The sequence below is a fragment of the Enhydra lutris genome, unplaced genomic scaffold, assembly GCF_002288905.1.
Source record: "Enhydra lutris kenyoni isolate GAN:26980312 unplaced genomic scaffold, ASM228890v2 scaffoldscaffold1, whole genome shotgun sequence".
NCBI classification, from domain to species: domain Eukaryota; kingdom Metazoa; phylum Chordata; class Mammalia; order Carnivora; family Mustelidae; genus Enhydra; species Enhydra lutris.
The window spans coordinates 50,222,414-50,241,365 of record NW_019154085.1 but is presented as its reverse complement, the minus strand read 5'-3'; the positions used below and the strand labels follow the sequence as shown (position 1 = coordinate 50,241,365).

Sequence of the window (18,952 nt, the reverse complement as noted above, 5' to 3'; positions counted from 1 at the left end):
ATGAATTGATGTAATACCTTGATAGAGTAAAAACTCATTCATTTGGAGTCCAATAAAAATAAATTGTATAATAGCTTTGCTAAAATTTATTCAGGATTATGCAAGTACTTTTAAAGCAATGCAAAGTATTTGGAAATAGAGCATAAAAAAATACACACCAAATCTTTAATAAACTTTTCAGGAACATTTGAGAATATTCAAAGAATCCCTTTATGAATAATCTAGATGTAAACTACACATTATCCTGTTCTTAATTATCCCCAGAGCAGATCTCAAGACCCTCCATTAGAAATGTTTTGTCAGTTCTTTATTTAAAAATACTAAAAAATTTAGATGTTACATGGATTCTGATCAAATTTGGTTATTGCTTAATCTGTTATGTAGATTCAGTCTAACACTTCAGCATTTCTTACAATTGACCCTGTCAAACTTCTGTCTGCCCTTCTTTTTCATATAGTTCAAGTATAGGGAGGCTTATGAGAAAGCCAAAGGCAGGCAAATTGGATTTCTCAGTCTTCAGGATGATCCTAAACTGGTTCATTACATGAATGTGGCCAAGATACAATCAGATCGTGAGTACAAAAAGGGCTATGAAGCCAGCAAGACCAGGTATCACACACCCTTGGACATGTTCAGCGTGACAGCAGCCAAGAAATCTCAGGAGGTCGTTACCAACGCCAACTACAAACAACCCTTCCACAGCTACACTCTGCTACCTGATGCCTTGAACGTGGAACATTCCAGGAATGCAATGCAGATCCAAAGCGATGTATGTAATGGCCAACAGATTATTGGCATAGAATTAGTTATCCATTTCTAGCTGGTGGGAGGGAGGAACAAGAACTTGGCAGTTCCATTTACCTCATCTTAAACCTGGCCGGACTCACTATAATTAGAGATCCTCTCCAGAATTTGGAGTTTTAGAATTTCACTCATTTGAACTATAACATAGCTTTAAAATTTGTTTTGGTTATTGTGTGTTTGTGTGTGTGCGTGTGTGTGTATGTGTATTAGACACAAGTACCTGATGTATTCTCTGAAAAACTAAGAGGCTCAAATGGGTGCAATGTAATATCTTTTCTTATGTAAAATTCTTTTATCTTTTCCTTCAAGAAAGTTAAGTTTTAGAAAGGAATTATTGGATTAGTTTTTCCAGTTCAGAACTACCATGAATACAATCACTTATATTTTTTAAGATTTTATGTTTAAGTAATCTCTGCACCCAATGTGGGGCTCAAACTCTGAGATCGAGAGTCACATGGTCTAGCGACTGAGCCAGCCAGGAGCCCCTGAATGCAGTTGCTTTTAAAATTCTTTTTCCCAGGGGTGCCTGGGTGGCTCAGTGGTTTGGGCTGCTGCCTTCGGCTCAGGTCATGATCTCAGGGTCCTGGGATCGAGTCCCACATCGGGCTTTCTGCTCAGCTCAGGGAGCCTGCTTCCCTCCCTCTCTCTGCCTGCCTCTCTGTCTACTTGTGATCTCTCTCTGTCAAATAAATAAATAAAATCTTAAAAATAAATAAATAAATAAATAAATAAATAAAATAAAATTCTTTTTTCCAAAAGATGGTAGGGCATAAAAAGCAGGGGATTCTCTTCTCCCTCATTTTTTCTTTCTTTTTGATGAAGAGTAAATCATCTAGCCAAAGAAACCCAAGCCCTGACTCTTTCTGAAATGAAAATTTCCTTTTTCATTGTAAAGAATCTATACAAATCCGACTTCACCAACTGGATGAGGGGGATCGGCTGGGTCCCGATAGAGTCACTGGAGGTGGAGAAAGCAAAGAAAGCTGGAGAGATCTTTAGCGAGAAGAAGTATCGCCAGCACCCTGAGAAGCTGAAGTTCACCTATGCCATGGACACAATGGAACAAGCACTTAACAAAAGTAACAAACTGAATATGGATAAGGTAGGAGCTTCCCTGCTGCTCTCAGCCCCGAACACTTGACCCTGGCGGTGCTGCTATAATCGTCCACGTTTTTATCTTTCTGATGGTTGTGGTGGCGGTGATGGTGGAAGGGGGCATTCTATAACCTTCACCGTTTCTAGAGAGATCCCACACACACTGACGCAGGCTGTCTGTCTACACCACGCTGAGGGTGTGACAGAACCGCAAAACTCCATGTAGCGTGAGGTTGGGGCAAGGTGGCATTTGTTGTCTTTGTGGAAGAGGGCTCCCTAGTTTGATGGTTTTTTCCCCTCATTGTGTGTTCAGTCTCATCAGCCCATCTTCTTGGTATGTCATCCACTTGCCAGTATCAGAGTTCATCGCTTCTGTCGTGGAGATGTGAGTCTCCTTCTGTCAACAGCACTGTTATAGACTTGTCCTGCTGTACACTCATGTGCCTGTCGTCCTTGTTGCAGAGGCTGTACACTGAAAAATGGAACAAAGACAAGACTACCGTTCACGTCATGCCTGATACTCCAGACATTTTACTTTCCAGAATGAACCAAATCACCATGAGTGATGTAAGTAGATTAACAGCAACAATCAAGTGGGAGAGGAGGTTGGAGGGAACTAATACTTAAGGAATCTCTTTTATATACCAACCATGCAAAATCAGGATTCCCATTCTAACTCAAATAACAAGTTGCTGGTGCTATTATATTTCATTCTATTTAGAAACTGTACAAAGCTGGCTGGGAAGAAGAAAAGAAGAAAGGATATGACTTGAGGCCTGATGCCATCCCAATAAAGGCTGCCAAAGCCTGTAGAGACATTGCCAGTGATGTAAGTGCTTCCACTGGGCCTTTTTTAGGCTGAGCAAATAAGAAGCAAATGAGCCAAATTCATGTGTGTGTATTCAAGAGCTGCAGTCAACCCTACCCAGTGTCGGTAGGACCATCATCCATGGAACACATAAGACATTTTTCTTCACCCAGTCCAAGGGCCCTCTAATCATTTGTTCACTATTTGATGTAAAAAGTACTGGGTTTTGTTAAAATAAGTTGTTTTTAGAGTATTCAAATCATTTATAGGCAGTTCTGAGCAAATATTGGATACATTCTACTCATTTTATCCAAGAGATCATTGATTAGGCTCTTTCCTAAATTAAAGATGCACCATGAGAAATTGTGCCTGTAGCCCATTCTGAGGAGACTGCTGAGTGAGAAAAGCTGCTTTCTAAAGCACCCTAAGGCAACTTATTCACGGATCTCTTAGATTAACTCTGAGATCATTTTCTTTCCATGGACTCAAGTCCGGCAAGAAATTTGAAGTAAAAAAATTTTGCTGCATCCCTGTGAGCTCTAAAACCATACACCTTTGACCAAGTTAATGGAATCTAATGACTTATATTTTGCTCTCTTTCCTTCGCTACCTTCCTCACTGTGCTTCTTTTCCCATCCACAGTACAAATACAAACAAGCCTACGAGCAAGCCAAAGGGAAACACATTGGGTTCCGGAGCCTAGAGGACGACCCCAAGTTGGTGCACTTCATGCAAGTGGCCAAGATGCAGTCAGACCGGGAATACAAGAAGGGATATGAGAAATCGAAGACTTCCTTCCACACCCCGGTGGACATGCTGAGCGTGGTGGCAGCCAAGAAGTCTCAGGAAGTGGCCACCAACGCCAACTACAGAAATGTGATCCATTCCTACAACATGCTTCCCGATGCCATGGGCTTTGAATTGGCCAAAAATATGATGCAGATTCAAAGCGATGTACGTGACAGCCGCATCATTTGCAGAGCACTGACTGTAGTTAATAAGCAAATCAGGAATGACCCTAAATGAGGACCTTTTTAAACTCCTGAAAGAAATTCATGTGTAATTTCCCAGCAAGTTGTTTATTTTTTACCTTAAGTAGAATTTGTTTCTTTTAACAAAAGGGGATGATACATTCTAGACACCAAAGTCTTATTTGCTGTGAGGATTGGGGGATGCTGGATTCAGCTAGGGCAAATGAAAATTTGTTTCAGAGAACATGTTGAAGGAAGCATGTTGAGCAAAGAGAGTCAGAAGCAGGAGTAGCTCCTAGTAAACAAGTAAGATGAAAGTCAGGAAGGCCGACTACTTGCTAGCCCCTGCCCCTCACTCCTAACCAGCGTTTATTCCACTTTTTCCAACCTCAATACAAGCAATTGCTTGTATTACTTGCTGATGAAACATTGAGGAGGTGGAAGTTCTTGGAACAAATGTGAGGAAGGCACAGAGTAGAAGCAAGAATTCAGCTGTAGAGGCCATTTATTTGGCAGCTGGGAGAAAAGAATTTAAATTACAAACCAAAGGCAGGTCACGCCAAGCCCGTGCTTCTCTTTAGGAATGTAAGAGCTGAGCTCTTAATTCCTAAGCAGGTACATAATGCCCACATAAAAGCACCGAGGAAGAGTTGTAGAGGAAAATATCAGTATTCTTTTTTTTTGTTTAAAAGATTTTATTTATTTATTTGACAGAGAGAAAGATCACAAGTAGGCAGAGAGGCAGGCAGAGAGAGAGGAAGGGAAGCAGGCTCCCTGCTGAGCAGAGAGCCTGATGTGGGGCTCGATCCCAGGACTCCGGGATCATGACCTGAGCTGAAGGCAGAGGCTTTAACCCACTGAGCCACCCAGGCGCCTGGAAAATACCAGCATTAAGGGGAAAAAAGCAAAATTTGCACAGAAAACCAGTGAGGTTTCTGGCATACCCAAGGGAATTGTAACAATGGTGGGTGATCAAAGCTTATGATGAAATAGAGAATCAGAGTCCTGGTGAGTCACCTGTCAACCAGGGAAACTTGGGGACTTTTTCTAAAATTTAGACCAACACTCAGTGCTCATCATGTCACATGCAACTAATGAATCACTGAACACTACATTAAAACCCATGATGTAAAAAAAAAAAACACTAATGATGTACTATATGTTGGTTAATTGAACTTAAATTAAAACAATGTATACAGGCCAAAAGCACAAATTAAAAAAACAGATTGTCAGAATGAAAAAAAAAAAAAGCATAGTCACCTTTCTCGAGATCGCAGTCACATGATAGCTAATCTAGTTGGTATTTCTTAGCATTTTTTCCTTACGAAGGCATTTAGGAAAACAAATCACAAAGATATTACTGCTTATTTTTAATTTCTCATGCAAAGAAATGTAAAAAAAAAAATGTTTAGGGACAAAAATGGTTGGAGTTCGACATACTATTGGTTGAAAACCAAAGTGGAACTTAGGAAATACAAATACCCACTCCTGGTTCTTGGTAGCTTTGGTTTCTTCTGACCCCTGAACATTTCCTCTTTTGCAGAATCAGTACAAAGCTGACTACGTTGACTTCATGAAGGGCATTGGATGGCTCCCTCTGGGCTCACTAGAGGCTGAGAAAAACAAGAAAGCCATGGAGATAATCAGTGAAAAGAAGTACCGCCAACACCCAGACACTTTGAAGTATTCCACTTTGATGGACTCAATGAACATGGTTTTGGCCCAGAATAATGCAAAAATTATGAATGAAGTGAGTCTTTCAATATTGTAATATTTCCTGTACACCAGGAAAATGCCAGGTCTTTTTATATTTGATCTACAGGTTTTGATAATAGTTTTAGGGCATCACAATTAATGTTCATTCAGCTTAGAAAAAAGGGACTTGTGGATTAAAAAAAATAGAAACTAGTCCTAATTAGTGGCGCCCTAAATGTTCAATGAACCACTATGTCCAACGGACATAAGAAAATACGAGTCGTTTCTTTTCATGCATATTTTTGAAAGAAGTCTTGTTTGTCTAAGTTAAGGTTGAGTAGAAGTTCACAACACTGAATCAGCAGATTATTTGCCCGACAGCTGGGTGTTGGGATCCACTCCAGTTTCCTAGCTGCTTTAATGGAATCAAGGGAGACTCCTTGATCCTGTGGCTATAGCGACATTCCGAAGCAGGACCTTCTCTGGGCAAATCACGAGAGCAGTTGTTCTCTGCAAGTAGTTCCTTGCATTAATACTTCTAGCCTTTAGAAAAGCCTTACTGTATTTTGAAATTTATTAGCCATGTTAGATATCAAGACCAAAAAGCATATCCACCTTGAACTTTGGTTTTTAAGTTATAAATAATAAAATAATTGCAGCAACATTGGTTATATTGTATGGATCATAATTTGAAATGCTGCTGATTAGCAAAAGAAAGAAAGAAAAACATTATTTGGACTTTAACCTTAAGCAGTTGAAGAACGTGATGGTCCTACTTGTACTAGAGAGAGCTGTTTTATGCTAAGTGTCTGAGTAAATCCCTTGGAGTCCTCTGAGAGAGAAAACTGATTTGTCAAGATGACTGATCTCTTGGACAGGGACTTGTCTAAAAGACAAGGCACAGATCTCAGTATCCCTTTTAAGATTTAGTATTTAAACTACCATAAGCTTACATTTATTTTTTAGATGTTAAACCTTTTATTTCTTTTTCAGTGCAATGATTTATTAATCATTTCAGAATAATGATGCCAAGATAAGAATCATCAGCCTCTTTTTGCAGAGTTGTGGAAATGATGGCCCAGACCTGCTGTGTGTCTTTAGGCAAGGTGCATTACTTCTCTGGGCTATGATTTTCTCAACTCTGCAATAAGAGGATTCAACTGATGATCACCAAGACATCTCTCAGTGTACATTTGCTCTTCCTATGGTTCTCATCTTGGCATCATCTTGCTTTCCATCTTACATCCTCTCTGCTGTCTTGTTTGAATTAGCACCTTTTCCATTTAAATTAAAAAAATAAGATCTAGCTAATAAAAATAATAAAATAAAAAAGAGTAAAATATTAGTATTTATGTGCAGTTAAATATATATAAGTATATACACACAAAGTGAGCACCTTTTAAGATTTTTAAATACTAACTTTCACTTTTTTTTTTTTTTTTTAACTTTCCAGCACCTCTACAAACAAGCATGGGAGGCTGATAAGACCAAAGTCCACATTATGCCTGATATCCCCCAGATTGTCTTGGCAAAGGCAAATGCAATTAATATGAGTGATGTAAGTATAATTCCCCGTGGTTTATTTGAACCAGTATAAACTAATCAATGTCTCTCAATTATAAGAATGAATGTTTTAAAAATAAGAGTAGGAATACACAAATGAGCATCTTTCTCTTTCTAATCTTGCTTTGCTAAGAGTTGGAGCCGGCCTGTGGATGGGACTTGGGCCCTGCAGTTAGGAATTTGAAGGGCAGCTGGATTTTGTTTAGGAGCGGATACTCATTCTCTAAGAGACTTGGCAGGAAGAGAAGGGCTTGGGGGCCCCAAAAGAGAAAAAGGAAGTGAGAATCCCAGGACCTGGTTCCTGGAGTCTCTCTACCAAGGCTTTGAGATGGTCCTAAAGAAGGGGTCTTGGGAAAAAGTTAAGTGGGAAGGGAAGAAGAACATTTTGAAGAATTTGGAGCAAGCTCCATAACAAGGAATGTTCAACACTTAGAAAATGCGTGTTTTATTTCACTTTCTTTCTCAACCTAACCGTGGTTGCTAGGAAATCTCTAATCCTACCAGTGTTTTCTGTTTTCCCTGAATTATACAGGGATTTGTGGTTGATGACTTATTTTTGGATTGTAGAATCCACACAGTTACATAAATAAAAGTGTCGATTGCAAAATAGTGAAGTTTACTTTTGGTGTAAGAGTATGGTTGTTTTGTAGTCTTCTCTTGACTTTTAATTGATAAAAATGTATCAATGCGAATCTACTGGGCTTTCACATTTTTAAACATATTTATAACCTAATGGAAACCGTTAAGTTTTACTTTTTCCGGTGGTTTCCTGAAGATATGTTCGGGTGTGACTTTTTTCAAACACAATTTTGTTATTTATAAGAACATTTATCCATCAAACCACCAATGAAGCATTCTCAAAAATAAAAACGATACCACAGTGCTAGTTTACTCTCTTCAAATAAACCCAGGCTTTCCTATTTAGAAGAACATTATTCCCTTACCTCTCTTTACAGAAACTCTACAAACTTTCTTTGGAAGAATCTAGAAAGAAAGGCTGTGATCTCAGAACGGATGCAATTCCTATCAAAGCTGCCAAAGCCTCAAGAGATATTGCAAGTGATGTAAGTCTGAAGGAAAACACTCACCTGACTGGGGTTTTTTCCTAATTTACCAAAATAGTAAGGGCTGAATTTTGGAAACACTCAGTGGAAAAGATACAGGGGGAAGTGTACCTGCTCACAATGGCCTCCTTGTATTCTGTGAATGCTTTTTAGGTTTAGTCTTTTGTTTTCTCTGGTGTTTCTGAAAACAAAAACAAAAACAAAGAGAATGCTAACCACATTATGACCACATATCTGTGTGCTCTCCCTGGCTCATGAGATGTAGGTGAATTTTCTTTGAACTCCATCCCCAGCGCTATGGCCTGTAGAAATCCAAAGCCCTTCACCAAGCTTTCTTGGTGAAAGATGTGGGTTGTTCTTACTTCCTGCCTCTTAGAAAGTCTCTTCCTAGCAGGATGTCTCATTAAATGGTGTACTAGAGATGCTGATCTTTTGGACTCATGACAGCTGATTATTAAATAATCAGGAGTTTTGCAAGCCAGTTGTTAAATTCTTGATGGCTTCACACCAGCCATGGTGGGAGTATTTACACCACAGGGACTGACAAACATGACAGATCAGGGCTTTTTCCTTCCAGGGAGCTGGTGTGCCCGCTCACCTCTCCCATAACATAACACTTGTATGAAACTCAGTTCTTTCATTTGGCTGTTTCTGCAAGAAATCTTTTCACAGTGACTACTGTGTGGTTTGAGGGTAATGGGGGGAACACTTCTCAGAGTACTCTTTCCTTAGCCCCCTACCCCCTCTCCCCCGCAGTGACACTTTCTCTCTCGTATTCTGTGCCTGTTCATCTTTCCTACCTGTCCATCCCTATGCCACTACTACGTTGCCCTGAAATCTCAAAATTCTTTTTCCTCTATTCTGGAGTAATTCAGCTCCCCGAGTCTCCTCCCCCTAACTTGCACACTCATACTCACAGGAGATAGGCAGAATAAGTTTTCCATGTATCAGGCTCCTCCCTTTCTAGAAAGAAGTTGAGTGATAAATAGTAAAATTTCTTCCCCATTATACCAGTATAGAAAGTCTTAAAGGAAAAGGAGCTCCACAACTATAAAGCTATTCTACAATGATACTGCGTATGTCATACACTAAGCCTATGTTTTGCAGTAAAATCCTGGCTGGATGATTTCTTAGGGCAGCAGTAAACTGCTTAGAACATTCTGCCTTTTTCTCTCATTTGCTGTACTGTTATCAACTGCTAAAGATCTCTAATCCTAACAACAGTGTACAACAACAGAGTACGTGTGGAAGTCAGTGTGGTATATCATCATTACGTTCTTGGTTCTAGTCCTTAGTGACCTTAGCATGTCACTCACCTCTCTGGGTTACTCATCTGTAAAATGGGGCGGGGGAGGGCAGTAATAATAACTTTGCTATCTTCCTCACAACATATAGTTTTGAGTATCAAGTTACACAAACAAACGTGAAAAGCATGTTTTATAAACTGTAGAATTCTACACAAGTATCACTTTTTTTTCATTCTTATGTCCTTAGTTTTTTTATTAATTATTTTTATTAGTATATAATGTATTATTTGCCCCAGGGGTACAGGTCTGTGAATCATCAGGCTTACATACTTCACACAAGTGTCACTTTTTATGAAACATAGACTATTGATACTAGAGTGTTTCTAGTCAAGGCAATTGCTCTAATTTTTTCACAGTATAAATACAAATACAACTATGAAAAGGAGAAGGGGAAGATGGTTGGCTTCCGCAGCCTTGAGGATGATCCCAAATTAGTCCATTCCATGCAAGTGGCTAAGATGCAGTCTGATCGGGAGTACAAGAAAAACTATGAGAATACGAAGACCAGCTACCACACCCCTGCTGACATGCTCAGTGTCACGGCTGCCAGGGAGGCCCAAGCCAACATCACCAATGCCAACTACAAGCATTTGATTCACAAGTACATCCTCCTTCCAGATGCCATGAGCATTGAGCTGAGCAGGAATATGAACCGCATACAGAGTGATGTAAGTCTCTGTTCTTTCTGGGTGATGTTCGGATTCCTAGCATGGGAATGGAGATCACAGTCTTCGATGCTACACTTTTGTGTCTGAATTGATAAAAGTAAAGTAATTGAAAAGGTAAATTAGAATTTGTCTCTTCTTTATATAGAATGAATACAAGCAGGACTACAATGAGTGGTACAAAGGGCTTGGCTGGAGTCCAGCTGGTTCCCTAGAAGTGGAGAAGGCCAAGAAAGCAACTGAATATGCCAGTGATCAGAAATACCGCCAGCATCCTAGCAACTTCCAGTTTAAGAAGCTGAATGACTCCATGGATATGGTTCTTGCCAAACAGAATGCACAAACCATGAACAAGGTAGACAGCCATCCTTCGATACAGCTGTCCTTCCCTACAGCTCCCAGCAAGGCAGGGCTAGTAACCCCTGGTTCATGTTTGGGAAATCTAGTTTGGGTCCTCTCTTTCTGGGGTCTGACAAACTGTTCCAGAGCATGTCCCTACATCATTTTCTTCTGCCTACTTCTTATTTTTATTTCCCCTGACCTTCTAAATTGAGTTAGAAATCTTTTTATTTCTTAAAAATCTTTTGTATTTTAAAATTACTATATACTAAAAACTTTCAAATAATTCTAGAAGATAGGAAATATCCAAAAATACTATTTTTTTTTAAATCTGAGTTTGTTTTTGGTGTCTTTTGAGTCATATACCACTTCAGTTACTAAATTTAATCTAATTCAAATTGAGTGAATTCAAATGCTCTGTTTCACTTTTTTCTTCAAATAACAAATGTCTTTTTTCTCCTAACTTCCTAGTACTTATATACCGTTGACTGGAACAAAGATAAAACCAAGATTCATGTGATGCCAGACACACCAGATATTTTACAAGCCAAGCAGAATCAAACTCTGTATAGTCAGGTAAAGCTATATAAAAATTTGGCTTGAGACTAATTAAACTTTTTAAACGATGTAATGGTAAATAATTGATGAAAATGCCAAAGTAATAAAAATGAATGACTTAAACTGGCAAGTTAGAGATGCTGCAGAATATGGTGATTAAAAGCAAGAGCTTTAGCTGTGACTCCTGTGCTCCGTGGAGACAGGCACTGTGCTGGTTTTCTTTATCTCAGTACTCATTGTACTTGGCACAGAGAAGGAAATCGGTAGATAATTGTTGAAAGAAGAAATTGCATCAGACAGATCTGGTATGGGTTTTTGGCTTTGCCATTTATGAGTTATATAACATCGGGTCTAAGCCTTAGTTTCCTCATCCCTAAAATTGGGACCATAATAGTGCTTATTGATGAAGACCAAATGAGAAATTTCCATGTAAGGCTCTCAACACAGTACTTGGCACATAGTAGGTTCTGGATGACTTTCAACTGTTTTTGTTAGTATTCAGTTTTAACACACATGCAAAATTTTAATAAATTTCATTCATAAAGATTAATTCATTTATTGTACCTCATAAAAGGTACGTCAGTATCTATTACTTTTATCACTTGGATTATCAAAATTTTGTTTCCTGACTTTTTTTAGTTACCAATTATTTTAACATCTGTGACTAAAACAGTGAGTCTAGACTGCACTTGACAGCAGGGAGAAAGCGCCTGATATACTTGATATGCCCAAACAGTGTCTGAACAGAAAAGCTATTCTAAAACTGTACTGTGTCTCTTGTAACTGAGCCTATTCTCAGAGCCAGAAAACTGAAGCAAGATCCTGTAGTGCTAAGTCAGTTCTCCCTAAAACAGCTTGGTTTGGTTTTATCCGATCTTTAGAGTTAAGGTAGATGATAGAATCTGATGCCTGCTCTCTGGGTAAATTATTGTTCAGTAATCCACTGGGGTTCTAATATTTACTGAATAATGCTAAATTATATGTTTCATTTCCAGAAACTCTATAAACTCGGATGGGAAGAAGCTCTGAAGAAAGGCTATGATCTCCCACCTGACGCAATTTCTGTACAGTTGGCCAAAGCTTCAACAGACATCGCTAGTGATGTAAGTTTGGCTTGTTTGGCTTTTCTGATGCATTTTATCTGAATCAGGTATCTTCAGATACCTGATGACTACTTTTACAGATAGGCCTTGCCTTTCAAAATGTAATGCCATTCCCTTCATCTTCTCCTACCTCCCCTCTTCATTTACTGAAAATTCGCTTTTCTTTCTAACCGATTCAGTGTCAAAATAAGAGCTTCCTGAACAGAAGTTGAGTCAGAGGACCTGTGAGATCCATTAACCAAGATGCAATGTTTCTAGACATTACAAAGAAACCAGAGATTTCAGGTTTCCCTTGCTTGCTTAAAAATAATTTGTTTTGTATTTATCTATTTTAGACAAATTCAAAGTGCCAGAGAATAAATCAACCTCAGTGACCTGATGTTGATAAATTTTTATATGCACATGTTTAAAAATTAGATGCCACTTCTTTTTATTTAACCCATTCTTATCTCTACATAATTATAATAAATTACCTTGGGGCATAAAAAATTCAGGAAGTTTCAGGAATTTAGGTTTAAGTTTCAGAGAGCTTAACTTTTTGTTGGATTCTATCTAGTCCCAAAGTTCATAAAATAGGGATATTTGTTCACCAGGACAACTTCTAATTATGATTGGAAAGGGTAATAAATTTGGTGAATAAACTAGGTACAATTCTTATTGATTAGTTAAATTTTTGCAAATATTTGACTTTGATATTCTGCATATAGATCGACACGTCATTTTGTTAAATTTAAGAATTAACCTAAAAAAATTCAGAGGACTTTGGAATTTCAGTGGAAGTACTAGCTCTTAAAATTTTTTTATGTACTTTTCTTCTTTTATTTTTTTAATTTCTTTTCAGTGTTCCAGAATTCATTGTTTATACCCCACACCCAGTGCTCCATGCAATACGTGCCCTCCATAATACCCACCACCAGGCTCACCCAACTCCCCACCCACCTCCCCTCCAAAATCCTTAGTTTGTTTTTCAGAGTCCATAGTCTCTCATGGTTCACCTCCCCCTCCAAATTCCCTCAACTCACTTCTCCTCTCCATTTCCCCATGTCCTCCATGTTATTCCTTATGTTCCACAAGTAAGCGAAACCACATGATGATTGACTCTCTCTGTTTGACTTATTTCACTCAGCATAATCTCCTCCAGTCCTGTCCATGTTGATAGAAAAGTTGGGTATTCATCCTTTCTGATGGAGGCATAATACTCCATTGTATTTATGGACCATATCTTCTTTATCCATTCATCTGTTGAAGGTCATCTTGGTTCTTTCCAGTTTGGCGACTGTGACCATTGCTGCTATGAACATTGGGGTACAGATGGCTCTTCTTTTTACTACATCTGTATCTTTGGGGTAAATACCCAGTAGTGCAATTGCAGGGTCACAGGGAAGCTCTATTTTTAATTTCTTAAGGAATCTCCACACTGTTTTCCTAAGTGGCTGCACCAACTTGCATTCCCATCCACAGTGTAAAAGGGTTCCCCTTTCTCTACATCCTCTCCAACACTTGTTAACTCTCTTGTTGATTTTGGCCATTCTAACTGGTGTAAGGTGATATCTCAATGTGGTTTTGATTTGAATCTCCCTGATGGTTAATGATGATGAACATTTTTTTATGTGTCTGTTAGCCATTTGTATGTCTTCTGCCCATTTCTTTGATGTGATTATCTGTTTTGTGTGTATTGAATTTGAGGAGTTCTTTACAGACCTTGGATATCAGCCCTTTGTCTATACTGTCATTTGTGAATATCTTCTCCCATTCCGTGGGTTGCCTCTTTGTTTTGTTGACTGTTTCCTTTGCTGTGCAGAAGCTTTAGATCTTGATGAAGTCCCAAAAGTTCATTTTCACTTTTGTTTCCTTTGCCTTTGGAGACCTATCTTGTCTCCATAGTTGCTGTGGCTGATGTCAAAGAGATTACTGCCTATGTTCGAAGTTGCTGTGGCCGATGTCAAAGAGGTTACTCCCTGTGTTCTCCTCTAGGATTCTGATGGATTCCTGCCTCACGTTGAGGTCTTTTATCCATTTCGAGTTTATCTTTGTGTGAGAGAATGGTTAAGTTTCATTCTTCATACATAGCTGTCCAATTTTCCCAGCACCATTTATTGAAGAGATTGTCTTTTTTCCACTGTATATTTTTTCCTGCTTTGTCGAAAATTATTTGACCATAGAGTTGAGGGTCCATATCTGGACTCTGTACTCTGTTCCACTGGTCTGTGTGTCTGTTTTTGTGCCAGTGCCACGCTGTCTTGGTGATCACAGCTTTGTAGTAAAGCTTAAAATCAGGCAACATGATGCCCCCAGTTTTGTTTTTCTTTTTCAACATTTCCTTAGCAATTTTGGGTTTCTTCTGGTTCCATACAAATTTTAGGATTGTTTGTTCCAGCTCTTTGAAAAATGCCGGTGGAATTTTGATCTTCAAATTTTTTAAAACAAGACAAGGACTTGGGTTGGAGAAAAATTGTGTAAAGACAGCATCTGGCAATGAATTCTAAGAATAGAAGGGAAGATCTTCTTTAAATCAATTCATTTGTGGCACTCCAGAAATGTGGGAAAATCAATTAGGTAATTTATTATTACTCACTCACTGGCTTGCTGGTCAGTTCCTTATTAGAATGAATCAACATACTGAAGAACCTACAGCAATAATGATGCTTGAATGTTCCCGCAGGAGCATTTAATGTTATGTATTCTCCATGAGGTGAAGATTATTTAGAAATTGAAGAAATAGCATCAGTGATTTCCTAACTATACTTTTGATAGTAGCTGATTTCTTTTTGTGTGAAACCATTAGTTAGAACTATTTGAAGTTTTACCCTAAAATTAACTTTATGTGAACTTTCTCACCATTGTAGAAATTATATCTCCTCTTAGTTTCAGACTTTTTAAAAATTTATTTATTTATCTTAGAGAGAGAGGATGAATGGGGGGAGGGGCAGAGGGTGAGGAAGAGAAAGAGAATCTCTAGCAGACTCCTTGCTGAATGCAGAGCTGACACATGGCTCAATCTCACAACCTTGAGATCATAACCTGAGCCGAAATCAAGAGCTGGACACTTAACCAACTGAGCCACCTAGGTGCTCCTCACATGGTTTTTATATTCTATAAGATTTAAGGAAATTAGAGAGGCACCTATGTGGCCCAGTGGGTTAAAGCCTCTGCCTTCAGCTCAAGATCCTGGGGTCCTGGGATCGAGCCCTGCAACGGGCTTTCTGCTCAATGGGGAGCCTGCTTCCCCACCGCCCGCCTTTCTCCCTACTTGTGACCTCTGTCAAATCAATTAAATCTTTTTTAAAAATTAAGGAAATTAGAGATTTTTATGAGTACTTAATTTAATAAATTAGAATCATAGAATTTAGTTAGACAACACAAAAGCTTTTTAATGCAGTCTCCCACTCAGCGTCCTGCCTTCTCTCCACCTCCAACAGGTGGTCGTCTTGTCTGTGAACATTTACACATAAAAGAATTTTACGCATAAAAAAATTTTATGTGCCCCTTTAGGGCAGGTCATTTCCTTGTTGGATCATCTTTAGTTGTCATTATATAGTTCCCTATTTTGAATTTGATTATGTTGTTGATCAACTCTAAGTCTGTGTTCTAGAACATCACAAAGTAGCTTATTTCCTATTCCACCTGATCTCTCTTCATTTTACACGTTTTTAGTTATTCTCCTTGGTTTTAGTTTTATAAGTCTTTCAGTATTCTGATTATTCATGACTCTTGAAAAGCTCATCACTCTACTTGTGATTTGTTCTATTTTTTCAGTACCCTTCTCAAAATATTGTGCCCAAATTTAGTGGTGCTTCCCTGTCACAGGAGGTCAGGCCAGAGTAAATGAGCTTCTGACTTGTTTTTATCTGTGTCCCTGCAGAATCTCTAACACTAGTTTTATAAGCAGCTTTGTCAGCTTGCCCATACTAAGCTTATAGTCAGCCTAAACTCCTGAGTATTTATAATATATATAATTGTGACTCTGGGTATGAAGTGAGAGTAGGACCTAACTCCATGAAGTGTAATATAGCCCAGGCACCTAGCATCAAGTAAATGCTATTATTACTATTGTTATTATTGTTACTATTACAATTGTCATCCAGTACTAATGCAGTTTTTTCCCAGTTGAATCTAAATAGTGGATTTTACTTTTCTTAAATTTATGTAGTTCATTTGACTTGTCTTGGCAATATGTTGAGATCTTGTGGAATTCTCTTTCTAATCTAACGTATTGGGCTTTTTGTAGCTACATGTGCATGAAGGTATGGATCCTGAACAGGACAGGATTATAATATATAACCACATAGCAAACCACTAAAATTCCTGCTGCTTAATAAGTTAATCTATACCATAAGGCTTGTTGCTCAAGTCCTGAATCTTTCCTATTTCTTGGCCATGTAGCCCATATTTTCAGATCACTCCCATAAGGCTATCCAAAGAGCTTTGTGCAAATGTTACCCTAAGGTCTGCATACCCAATGTCTAGCACCTCCTGGCATATATTTTTGTCTCTAGTTAGAATTTAGCATAACCTCCCCTGATAATCAACTACATTACATTTTTTTCTGGAAGCGTTTATGTAAGTTCTTACATTTCTTCCTAAATTAACACGGACATCTTTTTCTCTTTTCAGTTTTGGAAAACAGACATGCCAAAAATGCATATGGAGCTTTTAATTAAGCTCAGATTGTTGCGCTTCACTTGATCTTTGTTTATGTTAATAAAAGAACTGATTCCTTTGATTTCAGTTTAAATACAAACAAGGCTACCGCAAACAACTTGGCCACCATATTGGATTCCGGAGTCTGCAAGATGATCCAAAGCTTGTGCTGTCCATGAACGTAGCCAAAATGCAGAGTGAAAGAGAATACAAAAAGGACTTTGAGAAGTGGAAGACCAAGTTCAGCAGCCCAGTGGACATGTTAGGAGTGGTGCTGGCCAAGAAATGTCAGGAATTAGTCAGTGACGTAGACTATAAGAACTACCTCCACCAGTGGACATGCCTGCCTGACCAGAATGATGTTATTCAAGCTAAAAAGGTTTATCAACTGCAGAGTGAGGTCAGTTTCTATTTAATTGAATGGCTTATATATTACTATTTGAGTAGCCATTTGGTCACAGAGAAAGTAAAAAGAGGAGTTGTTATTGAATATCTAAAATGCATCTGTTTGTAATGTATAGAATCACTTGAGTCGAGGGTCCAAATGAGGATGGGGTTTTGATGGATTGCTTTGTATTTTCACAGAATCTGTATAAGTCTGACCTTGAGTGGCTAAGAGGCATAGGATGGAGTCCCCTGGGTTCTTTGGAGGCCGAAAAGAACAAACGGGCTTCAGAAATCATCAGTGAGAAGAAATACCGTCAGCCCCCAGACAGAAACAAATTTACCAGCATTCCCGATGCCATGGACCTAGTTCTGGCAAAGACAAATGCCAAAAATAGGAGTGATGTGAGTAACTCTTTAGAAATAAATAGAAAAGTTGTAGTGCCTGGTAACTGGTAGGTGCTCAATAGCATTTGCTTAATAATTAGTAGGGTAGCATAGCATCATATCCTATAGCATAGCACAACACAGCATGATGTGTAATGTTGGTTGCTTCATTTGAATTATCAACTACCCTATACTGAATCATGTAAAATGTGTTAGTACCAATTTTTGTCATCTAAAACTTTCTTATTTATTTATTTATTTATTTATCCATCCATCCATCCATCCATCCATCCAACCAACTAACCATCCTGTAAATGAGAACGCTATTGAACATACTTTTTTTTCTTTGAAACTTGAATGTATTAAAGACCCAGTCTTTGTGTTGTTGTTGTTGTTGTTGGGGTAAAGTGTATGAAAGGGCAATATTTTGAGTACTTTGCACAGGTAAATGGAAATGTCGTAAAGTCTGCCAAACTTTTATAATACATTTAGCTTCGTCAAGTCAAGACAAGTAGGTAATATCATACATATATACATGTGTGTGTATATGTGTATATATCCCATCTTCAACTTACTTCCCTCTCCAGCACTGATACCAGTGTGTGGCATGTAACTAAATATTTATTGAATTAAATAAATAAAAGATAGCAGTGTAGAGTAATTCTATGCAAAGAGAAAGAGTACTCATCATTGTTCGGTGAGACGCATAACCCTGAAAATTACAGAAATTTGAATTATGTGCACTGAGATTTTGGAACAGGTAAGAAAGTTTAAATTGATACATAGTAATAATTGTCTGGGTCTTAGAAGGATCTGATTACTTCTGCTATATATTTTACATCTATCATATATATTAGTTTTATTATAAAGCTCATAACCAACTTATGGTAAGCATTTGATAAATTGTAGCTCCTCTCTTCCCAGTCAACCTTTCACGGGCTTCTTGCAATTTTTGTATCCAAAATTTATAATAAATGCTGACCTGTCAGCTTTATTATAAATACTCAGGTTTTCATTTCTTCTTTTTTTTTTATGATGGTAATTTGAATCCAACAGGCTGACTAATAAAGCAACAAATTTATGCAAAATAGCTCCCCCTTTGGAATCCAAGTTTCTCTTTTCTCCATGCAACAGAGCTGTGTACAGAGCTCTGAACTAATAAAGTGGGCAAGAGAGAAACCTTCAATCATGAAATTTATTAATATTAAAAATGCCTCGGAACAGACCTCTTCAGCAGTATGCCCTGGTTGTAGGAATGCGGAGGTACAGATACCTTAAGTCCTCGGAAAAGAGCCACGTGGATCCTTGAGCCCGCTGTTTCTCCTTTTTTTAAAAAAATTTATGATTTTTTTTAAGATTTTATTTATTTAGGGACTCCTGGGTGGCTCAGTGGGTTAAACCGCTGCCTTCAGCTCAGGTCATGATCTCAGGGTCCTGGGATCGAGCCCTGCATCAAGCTCTCTGCTCTGCCGGAAGCCTGCTTCCCCTCCTCCTCCTCCCCACTGCCTGCCTCTCTGCCTGCTTGTGACCTCTGTCAAATAAATAAATAAAATCTAAAAAAAAAAAAA

The 18,952-nt window shown here is 38.4% G+C and overlaps 1 protein-coding gene across 1 annotated transcript in view; it reads left to right on the top strand.

Moving 5' to 3' along the window:
* Positions 1-18,952, top strand: part of LOC111149725 (nebulin) — a 201,455-nt gene that overhangs the window by 53,643 nt on the left and 128,860 nt on the right. Inside the window, exons 32-45 of the mRNA XM_022507000.1 lie at positions 458-769; positions 1,700-1,906; positions 2,362-2,466; positions 2,621-2,728; positions 3,350-3,661; positions 5,222-5,428; positions 6,827-6,931; positions 7,893-8,000; positions 9,664-9,975; positions 10,121-10,327; positions 10,783-10,887; positions 11,865-11,972; positions 16,702-17,013; positions 17,199-17,402. Of these exons, the coding sequence (XP_022362708.1) occupies positions 458-769; positions 1,700-1,906; positions 2,362-2,466; positions 2,621-2,728; positions 3,350-3,661; positions 5,222-5,428; positions 6,827-6,931; positions 7,893-8,000; positions 9,664-9,975; positions 10,121-10,327; positions 10,783-10,887; positions 11,865-11,972; positions 16,702-17,013; positions 17,199-17,402 (2,712 nt within the window). The remainder of the gene's footprint in view (positions 1-457; positions 770-1,699; positions 1,907-2,361; positions 2,467-2,620; positions 2,729-3,349; positions 3,662-5,221; positions 5,429-6,826; positions 6,932-7,892; positions 8,001-9,663; positions 9,976-10,120; positions 10,328-10,782; positions 10,888-11,864; positions 11,973-16,701; positions 17,014-17,198; positions 17,403-18,952) is intronic.